At 34.8% G+C, this 27,482-nt stretch overlaps 1 protein-coding gene across 1 annotated transcript in view; it reads right to left on the bottom strand.

Annotated features, from left to right (window-relative positions):
• Positions 1 to 27,482, bottom strand: part of LOC122815075 — a 3,014,144-nt gene that overhangs the window by 965,186 nt on the left and 2,021,476 nt on the right. The window contains exon 96 of the mRNA XM_044087319.1: positions 15,483 to 15,563. Within this exon, the coding sequence (XP_043943254.1) occupies positions 15,483 to 15,563 (81 nt within the window). The remainder of the gene's footprint in view (positions 1 to 15,482; positions 15,564 to 27,482) is intronic.

Genomic DNA, 27,482 nt, shown 5'->3' with positions numbered 1-27,482 from the left:
CACAGAGACCCTGTACAGCCATGTGCATGTAATTTGGAACTAGTAATGATGACCTGAGAACACTTCAGCAAGAACTTACAGTACCATTATATCAATTATTTAATAGGTCTTATAAATATGGGGACATTCTTTAAGATGGGAGACATGCACTTATTAAACCTGTCTTTAAGGGAAAGGGAAGTAGGACAAGCCCAAAGTCATACAGACCCTTAAGTCTACTTTCATGTTGTGGAAAAATGACAGCGAAGATAATATTGGATATGTTATTGTCAGAACTGGGAAGGCTGGGACATGAAACCATATATCTGCATGCATATGTTGAAAACAAATATATTACTACCTGTAACATAATCTTCTATAACAATAGAATGACAGCTATGAATGAAAAATTGTGCTGTGATATAATTTTTATAGATTTAACTTCAGCATTTGACATGGTCATATACAGAACACTGATCAATGAAACCATGGAATGAATTATAATGGGAATGATCAACATGCCAGATATATTTTTAAAAGTATTCCACAGTGGTACAGTGGTAGCATTGTTACCTCACAGCAAGAGGTTCTCCTGTTCGATTCTCGGCTTGGCTTGGGAGTGCCTTCTGTGTGGAGTCTGCATGTCCTCCCCGTGGTTGGGTAGCGTTCAAAAGACATGCGTGCGTAAATCGGCCTGCCTTCATTGAAGGTTGGGTGTTGAGCTGGCACCTCAGCATTTCATAAAAATCTACTGCCAATCATTAGCAGACCGGAATTCTGCTGGGGTGACCCCTTACCGGGAATAAGCCGAAAGACAAACAACAACATCCTCATATATCAGGCCCTCATGATTTGAGTCCTGCTCATCTGTAGTAGCTGCTGGTATCAGGTCTGTTCATCAGGACCAGAGGTGCTGGTTGTTGCAAAAGCCTGACATGGAAACTCTGGTAGGATTCATCTGTTCATCAGGAGCAGAGGTGCTGGTTGTTGCAAAAGCCTGACATGGAAGCTCTGGTAGGATTCATCTGTTCATCAGGAGCAGAGGTGCTGGTTGTTGCAAAAGCCTGACATGGAAGCTCTGGTAGGATAAGTTCTTCTTATCTTGCCTTGTTCATTTGAAAAACAACCTGCCCTGATTCAAGCATGTGAGATAGAAGCCTACATTAGGGGCTCCTTGAGATACCATGTTTTCAGACGAGCTTATTTTGACCCTGGAAGGAGTAAGCTATACCACATTTAACATTCTGAAGTATTGATTAATCATCTTAGTTAAATTTTTATTTTAGTGTGCTTGTTTTAAAATAATTCTATGGATGGTTTTAGCATGCATTTTTTTAATTCTGTTAAATGTTTAGATTTAAGTATTATAATACTTAATAAATAAAAATAATAAAATAAACAATTTTACAGCAGCATCTCTGTATATATCACTGGATATTACACCTACCTTCTGAAAGTATACAGTAAGCTAACTTGATTCAGTATTGTGTAGCAGGACAGAAAATCTTTCTTTAGTGCTTCACTCCATGCTAACATCCTTTGTTGATCTATACATTGTAGTAAACCATTGCCCAGTGTTATGCAACCTTCGGGGGACACAGGTGCAGTACCCCTAGCTAATGGAGGATTATAAACAGGCAACATAATATTATGAAGGTATTGTCATATATCAAACATAGCTACCATTTTTTTATGAATATGAGAGCAGAAAACTTACCACAAAAAATACAAAGTGCAGCTATAGGCAGATGTATGGTTAATGGAGGTCTGCATTTTTATCTGGCTTGCCCATGAGGACATCAGATGTAGAAGTGGCCTAAAGGAACCAAACCAATTGCACAAATAGCTAGGCCACATAGGATTCAGTACTTATTGAACTAATATCTGAGCAGTTGCACATAGTGGAACCTCCACAACACCATCTATAAATGTTACTTTCCCTTCTATTTCCAAACTACAGCTAAGTTATAAGGAGTGCACTCATCCAGGTCATCACAGAGGCACATCTTGATCCAAGCAGGTCAAAAATAATAGGCAAGGCTAACTTATCTATCAATATTACCATCCACAATGTTTGCTACCCTGAACCCAGCTCAGGTCTTCTTAACTTATATCTGACCCCAGCTACAGCTTCCATGATTATATCCTACAATTTCATTCAGACAGTAGATTAAACTCATTTCAATAAACATTAAACATTTAATATAATAATTATAAAGTATATGTATTATTATATTATGTTATATAAATGTTTAATAACAAAAAATTATTATTAATTATCATTAATTATATTAATTCAACAAACATTTACCATACATTGAATTCAAGTATGACAAACAAGGGCTAAAAGACATTTTCATTCACTTTGGCTTTTTTTCATAAAGCCTCTTTGTATGGAGAAAGGTCTTTCTCAGCTCTTGGCATATGTTTTAATACTGACTTTTAGTAATATGGGCTACAGTCTTAACTTGCCATTAGTGTCAGTTTCCTGTAAATTTACAGAACATCCTGTTTGCTAACACTTTTACATAGTTATATTTGACTCCAGCTAAGGTTGTCACGTTATAGTCTATGATGTCATCCTGACAGTACATACAATACATACTTTAGTCGAGTGTGGTTTAGTATGACATTTTTTTAAACTATTTATTGAATTTGTAAAACATAGACCACCACATGAAAAGACAATGGCAAATTAGGAAGAAAGATACTCACAATAAATTCAGTTATCTCAAAAGAAAACAGTGTGATTATATAAAGATTCCTCAGATTCCTTTCTTGAAAAAAATTAATATCAAAAATGGAAAGATACATCAGTAATCATACATCCACTTTTAATTAAAATCCTCAGTCATCGTGAAATCTATCTAATAATATTACTTAACTTGAATCCACTTCTTCCTAATTTTATTTTGCCTAGAATCATTTGTGCCGAACATCGTATAAAAGGTTGTAATATTATTAATTTCAATGTAATTGTGGCTCCAGTATTGTCCTTCTTTCCATATCTTTGCTAACCAAGTTTTAACCCAACATCCCAACAGTAAAATTACTCCTGCATCTGATATCATCCAACCTGCTAAATCTCCTAAAATACCCAATAAACAAAATGTTCAACATTTGGGCACTTTTTTACTCAAAATGTTTTCCTTCTCCTAAATAATTCTTGCCTAGTAGTAATATGCATCCTTACATTGTCAAAACATATGTAGAGACCCTACTTCTCATTCACCACACCAACAACATTCAATACCCCCTGCATGATGTTTACCAGCATTGTACAGGAGAGTCCAATACTATACAACCATCTCATTTGTTGATTCCGCACCCCCAATAAATCTTTCAGTTTATTTGCTATCTTTATATTATTTGCTCATTCTTCCCTAGAGATCTTAACTTTTCCTTTTCCTACCACCTTTCTCTTAGCTTGTCATTCTTCCCCCTGTATTCATGCTTTATTAATAATCTGTATAGCAAACAACCAGACAGCTTCCCTGCTGGTCCCCCAATTGCAAATGCAGGGTCCTTCTGTTCTATCTCTCCCATTTCTTCTATCTACCTGTCCCAAACCTTCTGAATCCAGACACTGCCTAATTGCCTTCCTTAATTGCTCATGAGGCAAACACACATTCTTGGGAAGCCCAAACCTAGCTTTAAAAATAGACCATTCTTCAAATCTGACAAGTCCTTTTTCCAACCCTCTTATCAAACTTCCAATTACTACTATGTCCCTCTTCTGACACTTTCTCCAATATACCATTTTATTCTGAATTCTTATCATTGTATTGTGCTTTAACCTTACTTACAAAAGATCTAAACTTGAGTGCTGAAATCCATGCAATTCCCTTATAAAGCAAATCAGAACACCATTGATCTGTTTGGTCATCCCAGAGCCCACACTCCTATCAATCATATCTAGGAGGTCACTCACAACAATCTCAGCTGCCTTCACAGCTAAAGGGTGGAGCTTAAAATACATCATCCCCCATTTTTTTAGACAATTTCATCCTCTCCTTTGCAATCCAATAGCTTTTTCCATTCCAGACAAACATATCACCAGTATTTTATATTTTGACTATGCATTTATTGTTGTCAAGTCCCAAGCTATATGCTATCAGATATACAATAATCCAGATAAAATCATCATTTAAATTAAATTAATCCTACTAGACAAAGTTTAAACCTTTGATTTCCATTTATATGGCAACTGAGCAACAATCAAATATGTACAAAATCCCATAGTTCACAGCTGTTAAACCTTTTCACTTTTCTACCAATCTCAGTCCTAAATACTTTGCCCAGGGTCTTTTGTTGACCTTATCCTCTTCTACTGAAGTACTGACATGACCCACCCTAACTTGAATTATTTTATTCCAATTACATTCTAGCTCAACTATTTGTCAAAATTGTTCAAAAATCTAAATTATCACTCATAAAATGGCTAGCATATAATCATCTGCAAACATCCAGAAAGACTTCCACTCACAGGGTGTTTTTGCCATGGAAGAGTGTATCCGCAGAGCTAATTTTTCCATCACTAAAATTAACAATAACAGTGACAATGGGCAACTTTGCCTGGCGTCCCTTCTTACTACAACATTGGAGGATAATTGGCCATATATTATTAATTGTGTACTCAAATTCATCTAGAGAGCATTGACCCACTCCCCAAATTTGGATTCCAAACCCAACTCCTCCGGTGCCTGAAAGAGAAATGGCCATTCCACTAATTCAAAGAGTTTTCTAATTACAAAAAAATATAACTTTCACTGTTCCCCAAGACTTTGTTTCAGCACAACATCTACCAGTTACTCTCCTCAGTGCATCCCCACACCCCCCCCGGTCTTCCGTAATTATTTCTGGTAAATATGGCAGCAAACTTTTAGCCAATATCACTGCCAAAATTTTTGCATCCACATTAATTAATTGTTAGGGAGATGTATATTTAAATCATCTTTTGGATCCAGAATCCATCAATTATTGGAGAATTCCTTCCTTTCAAATACTGCAATACCTCTTTTATTTCTTCTACAGTTATATCCCTATCTAAAGATTTCCACTCTTCCAATGACAAAATGGATATTTTGCAGTTATACTCTTGAATTATTTTCTCACTAATTTTTGACAAGTTCCATTGAGATCTCAGTAAAAACAGCCCTAAACACTTTCTGTATATCTGCCATGCTTCTAACTATATTACCATCCTTACCTCATACAAATGTTATGATTGAGTCCTTTTCATTTTGTTTGACCTTTTACCTAATTCTTCTCCTCTACTCTACCAAAGATCTTGAATGTTTAACATGCCCTTATCTGCCACCATTGTCTGCAAATTCACTATATGGGCCTTAATTCTCAACATGCAGCAAACCTTGTCTAAAATTTCACCACCTTTGGGATATATGTGTAACTGCCTTGGAGACATCCTAACTGTTCCACCAGTCTATTTAGTTCTTCCCCTTCCTTTTTTTCTAAAAATAACCATGCAGACTCAGCATGTTACCTTTAAATTAACAGTAAGTATAAGGGTTGCATGGGGGCTTGTACCCCTGCAAAACAAAAGTTTTGTCTTGCATGTTCTGAGTTTATGCCTCGCACCATGCACATTAGGGTTTCATTGTTTTTACCTTTTGCAGGTGATGTTTTTTTGTGTCTATCAACTGAAGTTCAACTTTAGAGCATGCACAGAAACATATATATATATATATATATATATATATGTATATATATATATATATATATATATATATATATATATATATATATATATATATCTATATATATATATTTATTTATTTATTTTATATTTGTTACCTGGGTTAGCCCAGCTGAGCATTAGCTCGTTTTCAGTGGAGACCGAAGGAGAAAAGCTCCGCAATCAGTATTAACATTTTACATAAAGTCAGCAAGAAAATTGCATTGGCAGCTAAAACAATTAGAGAAATAACATTTTACAATAAAATTTTACAGAAAACATTTACAACAAATCATGCAGAAAAGCAGTAGAGTACAATGTCAGAATTTTTACAACAAAAACGTAGGTACAATGTAAATGTAGGGAAAACAGTGTTCATTATTTCTAAGTAGTTATATACAGTATAGGTACAGATGGTGTAGTAAGGTAATGTAGAGATTAAGCAACGAGACAGAGAGGTAGATGGATATTAAGACAGACGGTGGAAGAGAAAGGAGGGATGAGAGACAAGCTAGGGTTATGTACTTTCAGGGAGGATGACTACAATGGCAGGACCATTTATTTATTACATATTCCCAAGTGGCTATTTTGAAATGTTTTGTTTGGTTGAGAGACCTAATTTCTAGGGGTAGTTGGTTCCAAGTTGTAGCAGGGTTATAGTTATAAAGTAAACACCCTGATTTGGTTTTGCATTTATAGATCTGTAGGAAGTCTTGGTCTGAGCTATGTAATGTCCTGGTTGGGGAATATTTAGTTATAACTGATTGAAGGCTAGGGCAGAAAGATGGTAGATAGTGGATGGAGTGGATAATTAACAGTTGCTGTAGTAGCAGCAAATGAGGGAATTCAAGCCACTGCAACTGTTTAAGAGAAAGGTAATGGTGTGATTTGTAAGTATGGTTTGCAGCAAATCTGGAAACTTTATTATATGTAGTTTCAAGTCTAGTTATGAGTGTAGTGTTAAGATTTGTGTATAATTGAGAGCTATAAAGGAGAGTGGGAAGAAGAAATGCATGGGCGAGAGTTATTCTGGCTGAGTTGGTTAAATGTCTTTTGTTTCGGTAAAAGAGTCCTTGTTTCTGGTGACTCTTTTTGATAGAGGTGGTGATTTGGAGATCAAATTTAAGCTGGTCATCTATTATGACTCCTAGCAGTTTAGTGCTAGGGTCAGAGGTAATGACAGTGTTATTGCTAGATAGGATGGAAAATGTTGTTTTGAGATTGATGAGGTTTTTTGGGAGGAAGAGTAGGAGCTTAGTTTTCTTAGTGTTGAGAATTAATTTGTTGTCACAAAACCATGTCTCTATGGTGTTAAATGATGTTTGGGTAGTAGAGTGAAGATCAGATGGATTGTCAGCAATGGTGATGACTGTAGAATCATCAGCATATTGTACAAGTGTGGAGTTGGGACAAGGAGTGTAAAGTAGTTTGGTGAAAATATTGAAGAGCAATGGCCCCAGTATGGATCCTTGGGGGACACCCATTGGGATGCTTAGTGGGGGAGAAAGAGCAGAGCGCCATTTAACAGCTTGTTGGTGGTTAGAGAGATAGCTGGAAAACCAGAATATGATGGGAGGAGAGAAATTTAGGTGAGAGAGTTTGTCTAGGAGGACGGGATGGGAGACAGTGTCAAAGGCTTTGGACAGGTCGAGGAACAGACATGAGACTAGTTTATTATTGTCACGGGCCAGTGATACAGTATTAATGAAGGATATTAGTGCAGTTATAGTGCTGTGTTTGGGACAAAATCCATGTTGTGTGTGTGTTAGAAGGTTCTGTTGGAGAAGGTATTGCATTATCTGCTTGTGAATACATTTCTCAAGAATCTAAGATCTATATTATATAGACAAAAAAATCAAAACTTCGAACGCTCACATGAGCGTAAATGCAGAAATTCAAAATCATTATTGTGGGGGGCTGCACCCCCTGCTAAATATATATTCCAACTCTGAGATTGCACTACAGTGAGGAAAGGGCAAATATCCCAATCCTCACTGTACTGCGATCCCCCCAAAAAACATTGAATTTCTGCATTTACACTCTTGAGAATTCGACATTTTGACTTTTCGTCTATCTAAAGTAGACTATATATATATATATATATATATATATATATATATATATATATATATAAACACACACACACACACATATGTGCATGTCTGTGTGTGTGTGTGTGTGTGTGTGTGTGTGTGTGTGTGTGTGTGTGTGTGTGTGTGTGTGAGTTTTGATGTGTGTTTGTGTGTGTGTGTGTATGTGTATATACACATGCAAAGATCAACTTTAGGATTAAAAAAGAAGAAGAAAGAGGGGGATATTTGCACGTTTTTCTCTTTTTCCCAAGCCTTTTGTTTTTAGAATGGTTATAGGTAAGGGGGTGAGGGGGGTGAAAGGGTCTTTACTACTTTCAAAAATATTTTTTTTTTATTTTTTTACTATGTACTACAGTAAAGTCTGTGACGTTCATCTGAGTCATTTTTACATTCAGTAAGTGCATTTCTCACAAGTGGCTTCCAGAACAGATGGATAGATGGATGTAAATAAGAAAGAAAGGAAAATGGAAGGCTATATTTGGGAAAAGGATGAAAATAACGGCTTTAATCTACAACTGGTGTTATGATGGGAAGACCGAATGAATATTATATACCTATATTAGTTGAATCATGCATCGAAAAAGTGTTTACCTAAGCAGGAATTATAAATTTGACAAAAGGCAGCATGGCAAACAAACAATAAAAGCTGACATTGGTTTCATACAGTGATGTCCACGAAGCTCCTTTGATTTTCTACTACCTCTGGCCCAATTAGTAAATGCATAATACTGCACATTACAGTAAATATCAGATTCTGGAGAGCAGAGTATAACAATGATAACTAAATTTACATCTGCACAGGTTACGCTGCAAGAAAAAAAGTGAAGTTATAAATGAAGATTGAGAAATTGAGATTCAGTCTTAGAACTGAGTGGATTCTTAAAAAAAGATTTACTTCACTCGTTTTATAAAATGCAATGATGAGCAACTGTCATAAAAACAGTTAATCGTAAACAAGGCAGCACTTCAATTTTTAGCAAAAATTTTCAGGCTTAGAAACCAACAAATTGTGTGTGACTCTTAACAGGGATTATGGAAATTAGGAAAAAGAAAGCATTTCTGCCCAGAAACACTCCACCAGTGTAACTATTGACCAATCATGGGTTTACTAGATTTACCCCTGCATAAATATTGAGAGGTTAGCACAATATCATGCATATAGGTGTCATGAGGGAGTCATGGTGGATAATGTTGTCATACATTATGTTTATGAATATATTGCTTTCCAGCAGGCTTTGTCCTCCCATCATTTCAATGAATTCTTCAATTTATTTTTATCACATCCATGCACAAACCAATGATTTTGTTTGGGCACATGTAATAACTTTCAGTTTTGTTGTCCATTGTCATAAGGATATGCATCATCTTGTATACCATATGCACACCATGTGAAAGAAGGACTTTTTATTTATTACTTTATCATATATATCATACTCTGTTACATATCGTCTACTCAGAGGCAATCTATGCTTAACATACAAGGCCATGTCAAACCCAGAGCTGTTGGACATGCTACACTTAAAGAAATCCCAATCCCTCAGCGCCACATGCTCCAGGGATCTAAACCTTGTCATCACAATAAACAAAACATGCTGGAGGGATAGATTCCTGACCCAGAGACTCCCCAGACTCTGGAATAGATTGCCCATACATGTCAAGCAGAGTGCCTCTTTGGTCCTCTTCAAAAGGAACCTTGACGATTGGATGGGAGAAAGGAAATTCACCCCGGGGATCATGTCAGTCACCCTGCTAGTCAGGGGTCCAGGGAAGTAAATAGTGTGGGAAGAAATAGCCAGGGAATTGTTATGGCTAGGCTTGTATAGGCCCTAGGGCTGATAGCCTGGTACCAACCTATGAACCTTTATGTCCTGTCAGTTATATTGTCTACCTGAGTTGATGCCCATTTCAATGAACAAACAGATGCACTGTCTAGTTAAATCACCTTCTCAGTATTACAGAGTTGGCAAATGGAAGATGAATGAATCAACTGCAAGGCTAGAGGATGAAGATCAAACGTAGCTCATTAGTAGCTCATGGACTCTGGTCTCTGCACCAAACTGCCTGCTAGTGTTTTATGGAATGGATATTGAATTCAGCTGTAAAAGAACTCTATAGTATTATTTCACTGACAGACAAACAGATAATACCCATAAGCTGTTAGCGGAGATTACTAATCAACATAACTGAATTTCAAGATCTGAAAATATTGCTTCATAGAACATTTGGATTTTCAAATAATTTAAATGCTATCATCAGAATATGTTTCCTAGCAATCAAGAACATATTAAGAATGAGAAAATGCTAATTCCATTATAAGTGACACTGATAAGGTCTGTTTTTGAATGTTGTGCTAAGAAGATAACATCAGAAAAATAAATGAGTTAAAATGACAAATTAAGTCCACTAAAATTGTACATATATTTACTTTAGACTAAAACTAGGTGACTTAGTACAGGCTTACAAGTACCTGAAGGATGAATATATGAGAGCAATCTTGGATATTAAATATATTAAGCATAATCTTGGGGCAGGATTGTTTCTCACACTAGAAAAGCTAGAAGATGCAGCAGTCAATATTAGGAAGTCAAAATATCTACACCAATTTAAAATAGAGGTAGGCAAGTATTATGACATTATTACCATTATGGCAAGTGGACCTGGACATTGGCTACGACATGACCCATACTAAGATCTTGAGCCTGCACAAATACTGAAACACCAAAGCATTATATTAGACTTAACTTGCCTGCTATCTTGCTACACAGAATCACGGAGTAGAAACTAAATACAAATATCTCTAAAAAGGCTTTGAGAAAGTGCTCGCATTCAAATGACTACCCTGTTTTGAAATGGGTAACATCAATGTCAAAACAGCAAAAAATAAGTCAAGAAATCAGTCAATTAAGAAATACACACACACACACACACACACACACACACACACACACATATATATATATATATATATATATATATATATATATATATATAAACAAGTTTATGTCAGATAAGTTTTCAAAAACTCAAAATTCATATGATCAAGACCATATGTTCAACTTTTTGAAAACTCAAAACATGTGTATGGGGATCAAGGATTTTATCCTGTTCAGCATTGTAGTGCTATCATGGAGTTGATATATATATATATATATATATATATATATATATATATATATATATATATATATATAAATTACAGGAGGTGTGCAGGTGCAGGGGGGACTTGCCCCCTGCTAAACATAGATCTTGGTTGTTTTGTCTGATTTGAGTTTTTGAAAAATCAAACATATCGTCTCAACTATATGAAGTTCGAGTTTCCAAAATCTTGACAATCTGATATAAACCCAAATAAACACCCATCAGATGCCTGATTGCACATGGATTCTGTTCACATTTATAGGAATGGTTCAGCACTTCAAGATTAATTATTTTGAATATCAATAATAAGATAAGTGGGGATGATGCATTGCATGATACAAATCTGGGGAATATAGTAATATATTTTTATTATAAAAAATATGAAATGCTTAATCAGAATGTTTAGCATCATAAAATGAAATTTTTCTCAAATGTTGCTTCAGCCTTTCTTGTTCAGTTTCTCTTCAAAGCCCCAGTTTTCAAGTAACCTATAAAATCTACTAGTTAATCACAACTGGTCAACTAGTCAGCCCACTGCACAACAATAAATATGATCTTTTTTTTTGTTGTTTTTGTTATTACATCCGACAATTCCTTTGACATCCTCCTTGTGGGGTCATGGTTCCCCAGCACCCACAAATTGAATATTTTAATTCCATAATAATAGAACCAAATATTTTATTGCAGCAAATGTGAGCACTTTTGTTTAATTAATATTAAATTTCATCAACATTTTAATCTTCATCATAATTACATGAAAGCATTCACATTTGTTGCAATAAAATATTCGGTTCTTGTAAGCATCCATTTGGCATTGCGTTTTTTAGTATATTTGGATTGTCTTATGGTTTTAATTTACTCAATCCATAATAATAGAACCATTGGGAAAAGAGTAATACCTAGAAATAGAGCGGATAATTATGGGAGGAATAGCTCATTGACTGCTCAATTAACACTGTGGGATACAATGTATGGGAAATATAAGATCAATTAGTTTTAACTAGGCAAGTTAGTCTTTTTTTATCATGGTATACTTTGCCAACCTGTGGAGAAAATTTAAATTTCTTGCTCACTTTTGAGATTATAAAGGCATCATACAAACAAAAATGATTTCCATGGTTATACAGATGTGCTCCTACAACAGCACTGTACATTTTCTGCAAAGTCAAACTCAAATGTTATTTACAGTTCACCATAGCTATTCTGCAAAGCACAGCACACCCAATAAATAAGAAACCAGTAAAACTTAAGACAGTGAAATCAATAAATATATTCACCAAATAAAATAACCAAAAACAGCCTCATTGAGTGAAACAATAAAGCCCCAGAGAGGATTAATGTAGCAGACTAGCATTTATTAAATTAAAGTAAAAAAGCATTAACGAAGTTCAAATTCCGTTTTCATTTATACAACTTCATCAGATGTGGGCTGAGACAGAAATCATCATTTTAAATATCCAAAAACAAATGACATCACAAATTAATCAACCAGTAAAAATCAGGAAAATATTTTCCCTCTAACTTCCAAAATTCCCAGAATCATATTTTAACACAACCTTTTAAAAACAGATCAAATAGTATAAAATTGCTTGTAACGGATTAAACTTCAAGGCACAATTGAAAATATAATAAAATGATACTTAAAAACATGTCTTTTAAAAACTCATATCCCCTGCACAAATGAATAAATAAAGTGCTATGTGCAAAATAAAGGAGAGAAAAAATACAGTACTTATAATTTAGCCACTCTCAATTTTAAAAGTGGGGCAAGAGAAACATGTTCATTTAAACCTGATTTCCTGTTGGATTCCAAGGTCAATTGCCACCACAATTCTCTATATTCGATGGTTTCTTCCCACATGACCCCTCTTTTATCCATACTAATTTTTTCCAGCACAATAAATCTGTAGTATGCCCCAAAACATTCCAATGACTGTTTATACAAAGCATTACTGTCCTTCTTAGTCTATATATCATACATATGTTCATAGATTCTCATTTTAAGCTTTCTCTCTGTCTTTCCTGTATAGAAAGCCTGACAGACTTGACATAGTGCTAAGTATACTAGGCCACTAGTCTCATAATTATTATAAAACATACTATTTAAAGTAGTATTTCTACATTCTAAAAAAAATACTTTCTTTATTAATAACAAATTCACACGGAGAACATCGGCCACATTTAGAAGTACCATGTCTCTTGTTATTGCTATTCACATTAGTCTTATTATTTTTATATAAATAGTCTTTCAGATTTCTTGCATTTTTGTATACCACTTTTATTTTCTCCTTTTTTAATATATTTAGATCAGTAAGAAGCATACATTTATTCCATCCTTTATTAAAATATATCTAACTAATCCTGATCCACCATTATATTCCAATAGTAAGGAATTAACAAAACCATTTGTCTCACTGCTGCATTCAAAATTATTTAATAAATTGTCTTGACCTAGAATAGACTTATACCTTCCATTCCTCTCATTCTTAACTTCAGTCTCTATTTTTATCAATAGGCTATTGGGGTAACCTCTATCCTGAAACATTTGCTTAAGCAATAAAACTTCATCAGCAAAATCTTTATTATTAGAAGTCATTTGACTAGCTCTAATAAATTGTCCTTTGACAATATTTTCTTTAAAATGAGGGGGATGGACACTATTAAAATGTAAATATGCATTGCAGTGTGTTTTTTCCTAAATATCTTAGAGTGAAAAGTGTTGTTTTCTTTATAAACTTCCACATCAATATATTGTAACTTATTAGGGGAATACTTATAAGTGAACTTTAAAAATTCTGTGCTGTTATTTAAAAATTCAATAATACCTTGTACTTCATCCTCTAACCCAGTCCAAAGAATGCATATATCATCCAATAATCTCTTGTACATACTGCAACTATTTTTATATATGGAGTCTAAAATATATTTTTCCTTCCATTTCACTAAAACTAGGTTTCCATATGTGGGTGCACAAACTGCACCCATCGCCACACCTTTTATTTGGTGAAAAATTTCACCATTAAAATAAATGTAATTTTATTGTAATACCAATTCAATTAAATGCATTATCAAGGTACATTCATTCCTTGACAATGTCCGATCTTCATAAATTATTTCTTCCAATAAAGACAAACCTTCATGGTGGGGTATACTTGTAAATAAATCAACAATATCAATGGTTAAAAATCCTAAATTATCTTTTACCAATTCATGTTTAAGGTTTCTTAACAGGTCCCATGAATCCCTTAAAATACTTTGTCTCTTTAACCATAAACCTTTGAGTTTCATGTCAACTAACTTTTCAAAAGGCATGGTTTTGGATCCATCGGCAGATACAATTACCCTTAAAGGGGGATCTCTCTCATCCTTATGTAACTTGGGGATGCCAAAAATTGTGGGAATCTTTGGTTTTTCCACTGTTAAGAAACCTTTGATTTTAGAATCAGTAAGCCCTTCCATGAATAAATCCTTCAATACCATATCTATTCTACTATAGGATATGTTAAACTCATTCTTAGAGACAACCACATATTTACTTGTATCCATTATCACTTCATTCATTTTAGATTCATAAATCAGTGTATCCATTATTACAATCCCCCCACCTTTATCAGGTTTCATTACTCTAATGGATGCATCATTCCTTAATTAATGCAAAACCTTCAACTCATTTGGATAAATATTCTGCCTAAATCTTGTTTTACCATAAGTTCTCTGAACTTCGTTTTCTATCACATTTTCCAAATTTCTAATCTGTGGATGAAGGGGAGGGTTAAATGTACTTTTTCTTGTTAATTTTGTGTTTGTGTGAACATTTGCCTGATTGAAGAACACTTGAAACTTTATTTTCCTCATAAACAATTTTATATCCAATAGTGTTCTTGCTAAATCACCCCTTCTGTTTGGGATACAATTTATTCCCTTAGATAATAACTTAAATTGCTCATTTTTCAAATTAATATTACTAAAATTTTAAATAGAAAAAACATTTCTAGTCAATTTAAAAGTATTAAAATCATCTTGCATAATGGTCTCACAATCTATAAATCAATAAATATATTCATAAAATTAAACCAGATGTTTGAAACAGTATTCTTAATAAAACCATGTTTTGAATTAAAATGTAAAGCCTTTCGTTGGCTTTGACTTTCAGACTTGTTGAGCTGGATTAGTGGGTATCCAAACCACAAACTGCCTAATGTAATATTTGAAGCAGCATTCTGAGAAACTCAAGCACATGCATGCTAGCCAAGTAAATAAAAGAGCTATTGTAGGAAGAATGGACATGTTATTTGAGGTATGATGTGCTTAGTTATGCAGTACAAATGCAGCACTTTTTAATCAACCCCCATAATACTACCAAATAAAGCAGTATGCACACTGATCATACATGTATGGCACCAGTCGCTATACAGGAGACATTCACTTATGGCAAGCATCTAGTAACAAAAAAAGAAAATAAAACAGATTAAGAAATTTTGTCTTATTCACTGAAGAACTGTAACCGCTATGACATTTAAGAATTTGTTGCAGATGGTCAGAGAACTACTGAAGGGATGCTGAACACTGACACTTACCATTTGACCTCCTTGACCATGGTGCCCTCTATCTCCTTTTGTCCCCTTTGTACCATTTATTCCATTTGTACCAGCTGTACCCTATAAACAGAAAAAAGGATGCAGTTGAAAAGAATGCATTTAATACAATCTAATGAAAGTGAAATCTGTAAAGAAACTTACAAACAGTGATATGCCGCAACACATTTTAACCAAGGGAACACATATGGTATTCTGGCTGTAATTATATTAAATTATTATAAGAAAAGCTTTTTAAATTCAAGTCGGTCTCTATATCTTCAACAGTTTTAAGATATTTTAAGTACATACTGTTTTACCTAGTCTGGCAGTGATGCAGAAGGTTAAGGCTTTGAACTCTAGCTCTTTTGGTACAGGGCTTTATTCCCGCAACCCTCATTTCCCTTCTATATGACCTGGAACTAGAGTCCTTACCAAATACTGCTTGCAGATCACTCCTATAAAGGGAGGACTATCTTTCAAATGGGCCTACCTGGTAAAAAATATTTATCTTACATTTCTTTTAAGAATGAAAAATAATTTTAAGCTATAAAAAGCAATATTCTTTGCTGTTGTGTGCATATGTGAAAATAATTATAAATGATGGAAATTACTTTATGGTAACCATTTGAAATGTTGGGACCCACTTCAGTGGCTCCCGGAATATAGAGAAGTTCAAGATGCCCATTTCTCAGTATATTCTCTTTTGTCCACGGTTTGGGGGAAACTGGGAGCTTGCCTCCTCAGTACTGCCCCCCTTGCAAAAAACAAATTTGAAGAAGAAGGGTGAAGTTCAGTATTTGCCCTTCTCTTTCACTTTTTTTTTTTTTTTTTTCCTTTTATGTGCACCCACTCAGCACCATGAGTGCTGGCAGTTCAATAGGATTAATATTAACAATATGGTTTCTGCATCCTCATTTTAAATTGCCATCTGTTATTGTAAAGTCACAAAAATCAACTGTTTAGTGTACAAATGAACACTTGTTAAGTTGCTTAAACATTTTACTTACCTTTAAAAATTAATCCATGTTCTTATGATCTCATATTTTAATACTTATCTAAGCTAAGTTGTATTTTTTTACTATGAAGTATTACCAATTATTATTTGAGGCTTACTTCCCTTCAAAACTGATGCTGAAAAATATCATCAGATATCTGTATTGAAAGCAGAGAATAAACTCTACAAAGACATGATCTTGTAATGCAAAATGCATCATTATTTGCAAAAATATAAAAAAATGAGTTGGGCTATGACTAATTATGATGACAAGTTTCTGACCCATTAGAAATGATTTCACCTCAGATGTTTTAATTCTATACAGCACACCCTTGATAAAGTAAAACATTTTTTGTAGCCCTTTACTGCACACATACTCTACAGTTCAGAGTGACATTACTCACAGTAATATTAAGCAAGTGTCATTGGTTCCTTACAAAAATATCTCAAGCCACCATTACATGAAAGCTTCATCTAATAGCATCAGTCATGCACTGATTGATGCATCTTTGTTTCTAAAGCAAGGATTATTACACATATGTTAGTGTATGTACATGTGGTGATGTGAATGAATCCTGTAAATTTACCACCGTTTCATATTTAGAGGTACTTCACTTTCAGCAGACTTATTTATTTGTTGCCAAAAGATAGATAAGTCTGTAGTACTGAAAACATAATCTAATGTCATGCATATAGAAATTCTAGATAAAGCACTTCAGCATAGCTAAACTACAATGGAGGGCACAGGAATAATAAAGAGATTACTTTGAAAATGCACAGGGTATACATCTAAAGACTGAATGTTATTATATCTAAAGGAAAAACATCACTAGATTGACTGCACAAACTGAAATTGAGTTACTGTACTTAAAAATAAATCAAGTCAACTATAAAATGCAATGATGGAAACTCCACAGGATCTGCAAACAGGTTTGGTGTTTATAAGAAAAAAGGTTGAAGGCTTTTTCCTATCACCAGGTAGGTAGATTAATATTCCAGTCACCAGGTAGGTAGATTAATTTTACAGCCACCGGGCAGGTAGATTAATATTCCATTCACCAGGTAGGTAGATTAATATTCCCGTCACTAGGGAGGTAGATTAATATTCCAGTACTGATATTGCTATGCTATATTGCTACACTCCTTGGATGTCATTCTTTGAATGAGAAGTTAAACAAAGAAACCTGCAACAGCTCAAGCAGATGTTAAAGATGTTAAAGGTGCTAGTATACTGATCAAAAAGATTCAAGGTGGCTTACTAACATCATTCAGTCATAAATAATATCAGTTATAAACAATAATATAATATCAAATACAAACCACTATTGACAGCTGAGGAGAAAATAAGTCTTTAATAATTTGTTAAGCACTTTTGACCTCTTTGGTCTTCATCAGAACAGTAACTAAAGTCAATAGAGTAAATACTTAAAATTAATTGTTCACGTTCCTTATCAATCAACAAAACATAACTTCCACATGTTTTCTTACAACTAGCAACCGAATGTGTTAAAATAACATTAATCTACAAAACTTTTATATACATTTGTTAAGATTCTGTCTATAATTTAATACAACCTTGTAAGTTGACTACACTTTAATCTAGGAGGATGATAGGCATTAAATACAATTTGCCACCTTAATTCCCTGAACTGAAATTCCCTTTCTTTATCCCCATAAAAATTATTAGACATATGGTCCATTACAAAAAATAAACATTTTAATATTGGAGCATACTGTAGAGTGTTTAACCAAGGCATTGTCAGTAGTTTTGATGTTTATTGCATACTGATCATGACATCATATATTCTAACCCTTCTACAGAAACTGAAACCCTGCTCCCCCTCAGCAGACCAACTACCTGCTGAATTCCTACAACAATCCACCAAAGCTATTGCCTATCCCATTTCTATCCTGATCAATAGAACTATTACTGAAAGTCATATCCCCAGTTTATGGAAAATATCCCATATTATCCCCCTCCACAAAGGAGGACAATCCACTGAACTCTCCAATTACTGCCCTATTGCTCTCCACTCACCTCTGGCAAAGATCATGGAAAAATGCATTCACAGACAATTACTTGACCATCTAATACATAATAACCTACTAGCCAACTGTCAACATGGTTTCAGACCTTCACATAGCACTACTACTGCCTTTCTTTCCTTCACAGATTATATTAACAACAACCGCAACCTTAACAAACACTCTTCTGCTCTATTCATTGACCTGTCTAAAGCTTTTGACATGGTAAATCACCAAATTCTCATCACTATACTGAAATCCCTGTCACTTTATACATCATCTATAAAGTGGTTCCAGTCTTACCTGGATAAAAGACAACAGGCCGTACTGTGGCACAAGTCTCTCTCTACTCACCTACCCGTCAACCTCGGAGTCCCTCGGGGGTACATCCTTGGACCTCTACTTTTTTCCATATTCATCAATGACCTTCACCTTGCCATCCCCCAAGCTACATGCATACAATATGCAGATGACTCTACACTGATATGCTCAGCCCCCTCCCCTTCTGAAATCCTCTATCTTACCCAACAAGTATTTAACACAGTTGAGCAATGGTTCACACATAGATGCCTTCTCCTAAACCCCAAAAAGACTAAACTCCTCCTTTTCTCTCCTACTAAGAAATTCCCTCCATTGGATTTCTCAGTTAACTCTACCAATAAAACCATTATATCCCATGAACCATCCACCAAACTATTAGGAGTCACCATTGACGATAATCTGAACTTTGACAGCCATATTAACAATACTATAAAAACTGTAAACAAAAAGCTAGGCTCTCTCTATAGGATAAAATCCTTTCTCCTACCTTCAGCTCAAACCACTATAGCACACACTCATCTAATCTCTTCTCTTCTTTACGCCTCACCTATTTTTACTAACCTATCTAAAAATAATCTTAACAAATTGAAAATGTCCTACAATAATATTGCCAGATTTGCAACAGGAAACATCATTTAGAACCCATCACTGCCTTAATTTAAAGCAGCTAGGATGGCTTGAACTACAAAATCTAGTTAAATTCCATCAGCTAACTATAGCCCACAACACTCTTTACAAACTTTCCAAAACACCTATTCTCTCCACACTAATCACTCCCTATAAAAACCTGCAAGCTTTAAGGTCTTCTCAGAAACTTCTAGTACATACTACTAAAACAAACAATAAAGCTGGTGACTCCCTTTTTTCTAATATAGTTGGAAACACCTGGAACCTCCTTCCAAATGAACTCTCCACACTTCCCTCACTATCCTGTTTCAAAAACAAATTGAAAGTATTCCTCAAAACACACTGGTTATGCCCATGCTCTAAACCTGACGAGTCTAAGTGTCTCTATATACTCTACTCTTCCTAACCCATCTACTCATTAAAAGCAACTCCTTCCTTTTTTAAACTATGTTACTAATTATCTCTTGACTACCTTGATTGTATTTACATTCCTTTATTATGCCTGTATTCTGCACTGTCAATTTAGATTGTACTTGCATCCTTTGTTATGCATGCATTCTGCACTGTACATTTTACTGTGATAACCTGTTATACATACTGTTAATAGTTTTTATCTAGTTCATATATCCTTAGATGTTATTGTGTTAATTTCATTGTCCTAGCTTGAAGCTTAACTCCCCGGGCCTCTACTGAAAATGGACATGTATCCAGTTGGACTAGCCCGGTAATCAAATGTAAAATAAATAATAAATAAATAAATAAAATACTGATGTTTATATATCCATTTTCTTAGTTCTCTTTTGGTCTTTCCTATACAGAATGACTCAGAGGAACTACATTTAGCCAGGTACACTATAAATTTGGAGGTGCAGGTAAAATCACCTCGTGTGTGGTAAGTCTTATCTGCTCAAACATCAATCTCTGAAGTAATGCTTCACAAAATCTGTCTAAAAACTCCACATCTGTGGTTAGGCATTTAAGTCTAACTAATTGACCCTTAATAATGTTATGTTTTAGGTAAATTGGATGCATGCTGGAACAATGCAAATGTTCTTATAATTTATAACTGAATATAAATGATCTACCCCTCTTTTTTTTTGTAGATTTCAACATCTATAGAAAAAAATAACTTTGTACATGTCATAATTGATACAAAATTTTAAAAACTTAGTACTTCCCTTCATCTTCATGAAGAAACCTTTAATTCTACCACTCTACCTTTCTAGATGCAAAACAAATTATCAATAAATCAAAATTAAAAATGAACAAACTCATATCCACTTAACTTAGGTAACACATAAGTCTCAGTATGCCATCAATGAATTAACATAATTTGGAGCCATCCAGGCTCCCCTAGCTACTCCGCTTCTTTGATGGTAATAACTGTTTTCAAAAATAATGGAATTATTGTTAAGCACATAATCTATGCATTCTGTTAGAAACATAAATTTCCACTTCTGTGAACTGGAACTTTTGTTTAATATAAAAGCCTTCTACTCCACTCCTACTTAATCCGTTATGATGATGTATAGGGAGTGTATGTCAACGCTAACTAACAAATCCTCTTTTCATACACAGACATTTTTAATTTTCTCTAAAAAGCAAAAAAGAATCTCTTATAAAAGAATGTGTGCTTTTAACCAAAGTAAGCAATGCCTTATTCACAAATTTGGAAATAAACTCTAGCTTCAAAGCTGGCCCAATACAATGGACCTATACGGTGGATTGGATGCATTTTTGTGAATTTTGGGGAACCCAAATAACCTACCAATTTTTGGTTTAGATGTATAAAAAATAATACATTCTTTTTCTGTAATAACACTTTCAACTACACTGTTGCATAATCAAGAATCAATCTGTCTGTAAGCTTTATTTATAACATTCTTACTTCTTCATAGAAAGTAAAATCTTCTAATAAACAAAACATAGTGCTAATATAATCTATCTGCTTAACTGTCACCATGGATCCTCCTTTATCTGCCCTCATAATTCTAATGTCAGGATTGTTACTAAGTTGTTTCTGACTTGATCTCTCTACTGAGGTTAAACTGAAAAATCTTTTTTTGACTTTTTTGTCTCAAAACAGCTCTGATGTTTTGTTCAAAACATTCTTCAAAGCTGTAGTGATGGCATACATTGGTGGATTAAAAGTACTTGGTACAACAAAATCACCCTATTCAGATATGCTCCTTCAGTTCTTTACAGAGGATGGCGCTGACTCAATGGATGCCTTAGGTGATGATTATAATAAATCTCTTTCCTTGACTTTGGCTTCATTACCACTGAATCATGTTTACCCAGCCTGTGCTAAATGGTGTGAGCCTCAATTTAACTATGATCTTCATCATATGTGCAAGGCTGGGAGCTGAGTGGGGTATCCCTGGCATTTCAATAGGGCAATAGAGTGACAGGAATGAGTTTGATGAATACAGGCATCACCTGCAAAAAGACAAACAAAACGCTCTGCCAGTACGGCAATGCAGGGTCGAACCAACTAGTAATCCAAACACCAATGACCAGCATGTAGGTATAAAAGGCAATAAGTCTTGTGCAAATAAAAATATGTTTATTCCTCAGACTGGTTTCGGCTCACCAGCCTTCGTCGGTGAATCATAAACACACAAAAAACAACATACTACATACTTAAATATTCTCCCCCCAGAAATGTGACATACATAGTCCAGCCCATAATAAAAGGGCAAGAAACCTACTAAATGTAAAGTAAATCCAAAATACATGATCTTACATACAGTTAGTAACCCCCATACAAAATAACCTAATGAATAAAAACAACATATAAAAATATACTTGGTGTGACTTTATAAATGTTCATTAAATCATTAAATTTTCTTTTATGAGAGCTCTTAATGGAAATAGACTCAGCTCACCATGGGTATGCTGCTTCTATCCAGATCTATTATTCCTTTCAACAAGGCAATGTAGTAAACATCTATTTATCGGCTGATTACCTTAAGCTATACATACTTGGTTTACTAAAATCTGTAAAAACAGAGCAGCACCAAGACTGAGGCCTTGGCAGGTCATGCAACCTTGAGTTCCCACTGCCACATCATTGCCCAACCATATTATTTATGGCAGCAATAAGCATGAATTTGTCCATAATGCGTCGAACCTTGGAGTTATTCTCAACTCACAGCTAACACTTTAGGACCATGTGTCATCTGTTGTGAAGTCACCTTGTTTCCACTTGCAAAATATTTCCAGGAATAAGCATTTGTTACCTCAATCAAATCTGTTGGTTGGGGTACATGCTTTGATCTCTTCCTAACTAGATTACTGCATCATCATTTACCTGGGGCTACCTTATAATGAGCTTGACCAGATGGTGTAGAACTCTGTAGCTAGGCTACTCACTAGTACATCCTATTACCAGAATATTACACCTGTCCTGCACACACTTCATTGACTTTTTACATCCTTCATTGGTGTCCTGTTTAGTACAGGATTATTTACAAGGTCTTAGCTTTGATTTATTTGTCCTATCATGACCTGGGTCCCTGTTAACTGAAAGAGCTTGTTGTTCTCATTCATAGATTCATAAATTGTTACTAGGCTAATGAACCAGGGGACTTTCTAAGTCTAGCCATGTTTTCTTGAAACAATAATGATGTCCTGTATCCAATTAGTACATTGATGGTCAAGCATTTATAATTCCCCTCTGTCCATAAGGGACATGGGTACCAGGCCTGTAAATGTCCTAATCCCCATCCACTGGTCTAGATTGTTCTTAAACTTGGTAATACATGTACTCAGCGTCCCATGGATGAAAAGCCTGTTCCATAGGAGGAGCAGTCTCTGGGGCATGTATCTGTCTCTTTAGCATGTTCTGTTTAAGTCACAGACAAAATTCAGATCGCTTGACCTTGGATTTCTGGTATTTTTTGACTTATGAATATGTAGGAGATTCATATGTGTGGGGTTTGATGATGCCTTATAAGCCAGGCATAGATCTCTCCTCAGCAATCTATAAGAGACTGAGTAGATGGAAATGGCTTTAAGGTGCTCTGACAAGACAGGTTGGTTATGCTTTGTATTCCTTATAATAATGCAGCAAGAGTAGAGACCACAAACCTTCCTAATGTAAAATAACTGGTATGGAGTCCAAGTACTTATACCAGAACAAAACAATTAGAATAATAGGCACAATACGCCTTCAGTAGTGATTCACAGCTCAGAAGGGTGGGGGCTACCCTATCCTCCCATAAGAATGCAGAACACAAACCTTCATAATACAAAATAATTAGTTTGGAGCCCAAGTACTTAAACCAGAACTTAGACACTTTTAGAATAAGAGACATAATAAGCCTTCAACCAGTAATTCACAGCTCAGCAGGGCATAGACTATATTCTGCTACATCAAGAGTGTGGAACACAAACTTTCCCTATGTGAGATAAGTAGTTTGGACCCCATGTGCTTAAATCAGAACTAAGAGGCTTAGAATAACAGCTATAATGGAATCAGGCTACTAACAAGCAGTAATAAATGCAGCAGAATAAATGTACCTGAAGACTTTAAGAAAAAGCAGCAAAAACTAAATAAAATATGAAGAAGCACAGATACATTAAAAGAAGCTGAATAAAATGAATATTTTTTTAATAAGTGGGAAGGTAGGAAACAGAATACAATTCAAGTTTAAGAGACTAAGTGTGAGGGCCTTCCCAGTTGATTTCTCAGTGCTCAGTCGGATGAGCTGATGAGATGAGACTGGGAGGGTGTCCACAGTCAGATTTATAGTAGATGGGCAACGAGCACTACAGCTAAACAAAGATGCCACTAAATGTTTGTAGTTAAATGAGGATGTGCTGTTTCTTAGCTCCTCCCACTAATTAACTGGATGTTATTCACTTCCTGCAAAATAATCCAGCCCTGGGCTAAAGGAAACAGTTGACTAACAGTTTATAGCCTCTGTGCTACTTGCCTTAATCCTCTCATTTTAATACACAAAAACTCTTTGGACAGCTTGGTTGTAATCTAAAAATACAGTAGGAAGTGCAAACAGTGAAATGGGACAACCTCATTCATGTTTGTCATGGAAACTTCAAACATTTTGTGACCCATAACAAATATATGTTATTGTAGAGGAAAATAATCAAAAAACATTTTATACTTATCTAAATGTAAAGGAAAACTATACCTAAAAAAATAATAAAAAATACAACATTTTGACAACACTGTGTTGCTTTCAAAAATGCTAATCCCCTTCACCACTCCAGGTGGTTTACAACTTTTTTCTACACTGCTAGCCAACAAAACAGCTTGAGAAGGACCTTGATGTGCAACACTGGTGTAATTCCTTGTCACTCCTTGTCTCATAGGATTATATCATGAGGAAAACATTTTCTGTAGTCATGTCTTCCCATCGACCTGCAGACCGAGTACTGTGGCCTCCTTCCTGTCTCACTCTCTCTTTTTTTATTTTTTACTTGAACTGGCAAGAGTGTTGTGTTCTATTAAGTGATATATTTATTCTGTATGTGGTTAGCAATAAAAAAAATGTTCATCTTTATTTGATTGTTAAGTGCGAAGCAAAAAAATGTATATTCTTTTCTATGAGCTCAGAATTTAATGACAGGCTACACTTTCAAACCAAAATGTGAGTCTAATCATCTGCACCTGACACCATGTACAGAAAAAGAAGGACCCTGTAGTTTGTATGAAGGCTTAAAACTTTTTTGGACCGTATAACATATCAAGATGCACAGTTGAAAGATGCTTGCCTAGTTTGTGGCTTTCACACATTTTAATAAAAAAAAAAAACTGCTTTCTCACATGATGGTAGAGTAAGGGTCATTTCTCTTTACCCCTAAAGTAGAGTAATTCTTAAACTGATTCTGTAAGTAGCAGGATCCTGGACTTCCATACATTCTAGGCGTAAACAGCTTTATCCCCAGAGGGAAAAAAAACATTAACTGTCCTTTCAACTGTATGTTCTCACTAAAAAGGTAGATGTTACTTAATGTTCTTTGTTTGTTTGTTTCTTATGTTTGCACTTCAGCACTTTAGAAACAAAATGCAGCCCATCCCTTTTATAGAATGCTAAACTTATTAATAGGGGAACGTAACTCCTAAACTTTTAAAACATTCTATTGAAACAGACAAGAACAGATGTGTTGATGTCAAATCTAACTATCTGTACACACTTATCAAATGATAAGAAACTAATCTAAAGGCACATTTTAATTTAATCTTTGTATGTTAATGTGATCTTTTGTATGAGAGATGATTAGATACTAGTTATTAATGAGACAATATGTAGGCTGTTAATCATAGGACATCTGTAAGAGATGAACTTTTATAACATATATGCATGTACATTTCGAGATACAGAATGTTACAATGTACAATAATAAATTAGCATATTTAATCTAATAATGACTAGCTAATAGTCCCAACTAGCAGATCTGAAGTTATTCAATATTTTCTCTCTGTATTCATGTGTAGGTCATTTGACTGTAATACATACATACATACATACATACATACATACATACATACAAATATTTCAGGCATAGATAGTAATGCCATTCTAGCCTGACAATATTCCAAAACAGGTATTCCCAAACTACGTGTTCAGGCTATTTTTAAAAATATCTAAACTAGCATTTGCTTTAATGTAATTTGGTAGTGTATTCTATGCATCAGCTACTCTCTCAGGGGACTAGTTAGTACATCTCTCATTCCTATAATCTTCTAGGTTGTCTGATGATTATCTGTTACTTTTTGATAACACCAAACATTTCCAGAGGCAGCTGTCTCTAAATGCACTACATACCAGGTCTAGTTAATTAACTATCATTAAGAAACTGGTTGATATGGTTAGAAAACAAACTGTATCTACCCATATACTCAGGTCATTAAATGAATCTATATTTTCAGTCATCGCACAATGTATTAAATATTCACTCTTCGGTCTACTTCTCCCAAATTTCATATGCTTAGTTTTTAATGTATTAATCAGTGTATTATTCTCCTGTGCCCAAATTGTCAATTCAATCGAGTTCTTTTGCTGACACACTCTATCTGTAACACATGTAATAAGTTTACCCATTTTCAAGTCAACTGCATACAGACTGTAGAACACTAAAGATGAAAAAGATAGATCTGAAAAATACAACCTAAAAAAGTATGGACCTAGGACAGAGCCCTGTGGGACACCCTGACTGTGAGCTAGAATTTTACTTGTCGAATTGCTGTATGGTACTTGCCATGTCCTGTTTGTAAGCCATGCAGCTAATCATCTCATCAAGAGGATATCAATACCCAATTGTTCTAATTTATTGATCAGTATTTTGTGTATGACCCTGTCAAATACTGAAGTTAACTCTATATAGTTGTCATTATATTGTTATAGAACATCATGATATGGGTAGTACGTTATTTATTTACTTATTTATTTAACATTTGTTAACCAGGAAAGTCCAACTTGGAAGAAGACAATTTTCAGCAGAGGCCTGGGGGAAACACTCCAGATTCATGTCTTTGTAACATGGGAGGAAACTGGAGCATATGGAGGAATCCCACACAAATGCAGGGAGGACATGCAGACTCCATACAGAAGGCACCCAGCTGAGAATAGAACCAGAAAACCTCTTGCTGTGAGGCGACAAAGCAAACCACTGCACCATAATATATCTATTTTCAACAATGCATGCAGATGTATGGTTTCATGTCCCAATCTTTCCAATTCTGACAATAATTTATCCAAAATAACATTCTCCTTTATTGTTCCACAACATAAATGTGGTAACCTTATGGGTCTGTATGAATCTAGGTTTGTCCTACTCCCCCTTTTGTTAAAGATACATTTAACAAGTGCATGTCTCCAATCCTGATGATGCTGGAAATATACTGAAATTTGTATCTGAGATTTAAAATCTTGGGGTGATTCTCTGTGACCAACCGTCATTCCTGGAGCAGGTATACCATGATGTGCAGTCTTGTGTTACCAGAGTTACAACAAGTATCATCTCATAAGGATTTCAGTGATTATAAGATATCAATAATCACAGGA

The sequence above is a fragment of the Protopterus annectens genome, chromosome 11.part0 (assembly GCF_019279795.1).
Source record: "Protopterus annectens isolate FY-2018-M chromosome 11.part0, PAN1.0, whole genome shotgun sequence".
Lineage (NCBI taxonomy): Eukaryota > Metazoa > Chordata > Ceratodontiformes > Protopteridae > Protopterus > Protopterus annectens.
Note: the sequence above shows the minus strand (reverse complement) of the source record. Positions and strands in the feature narration are given on the sequence as shown.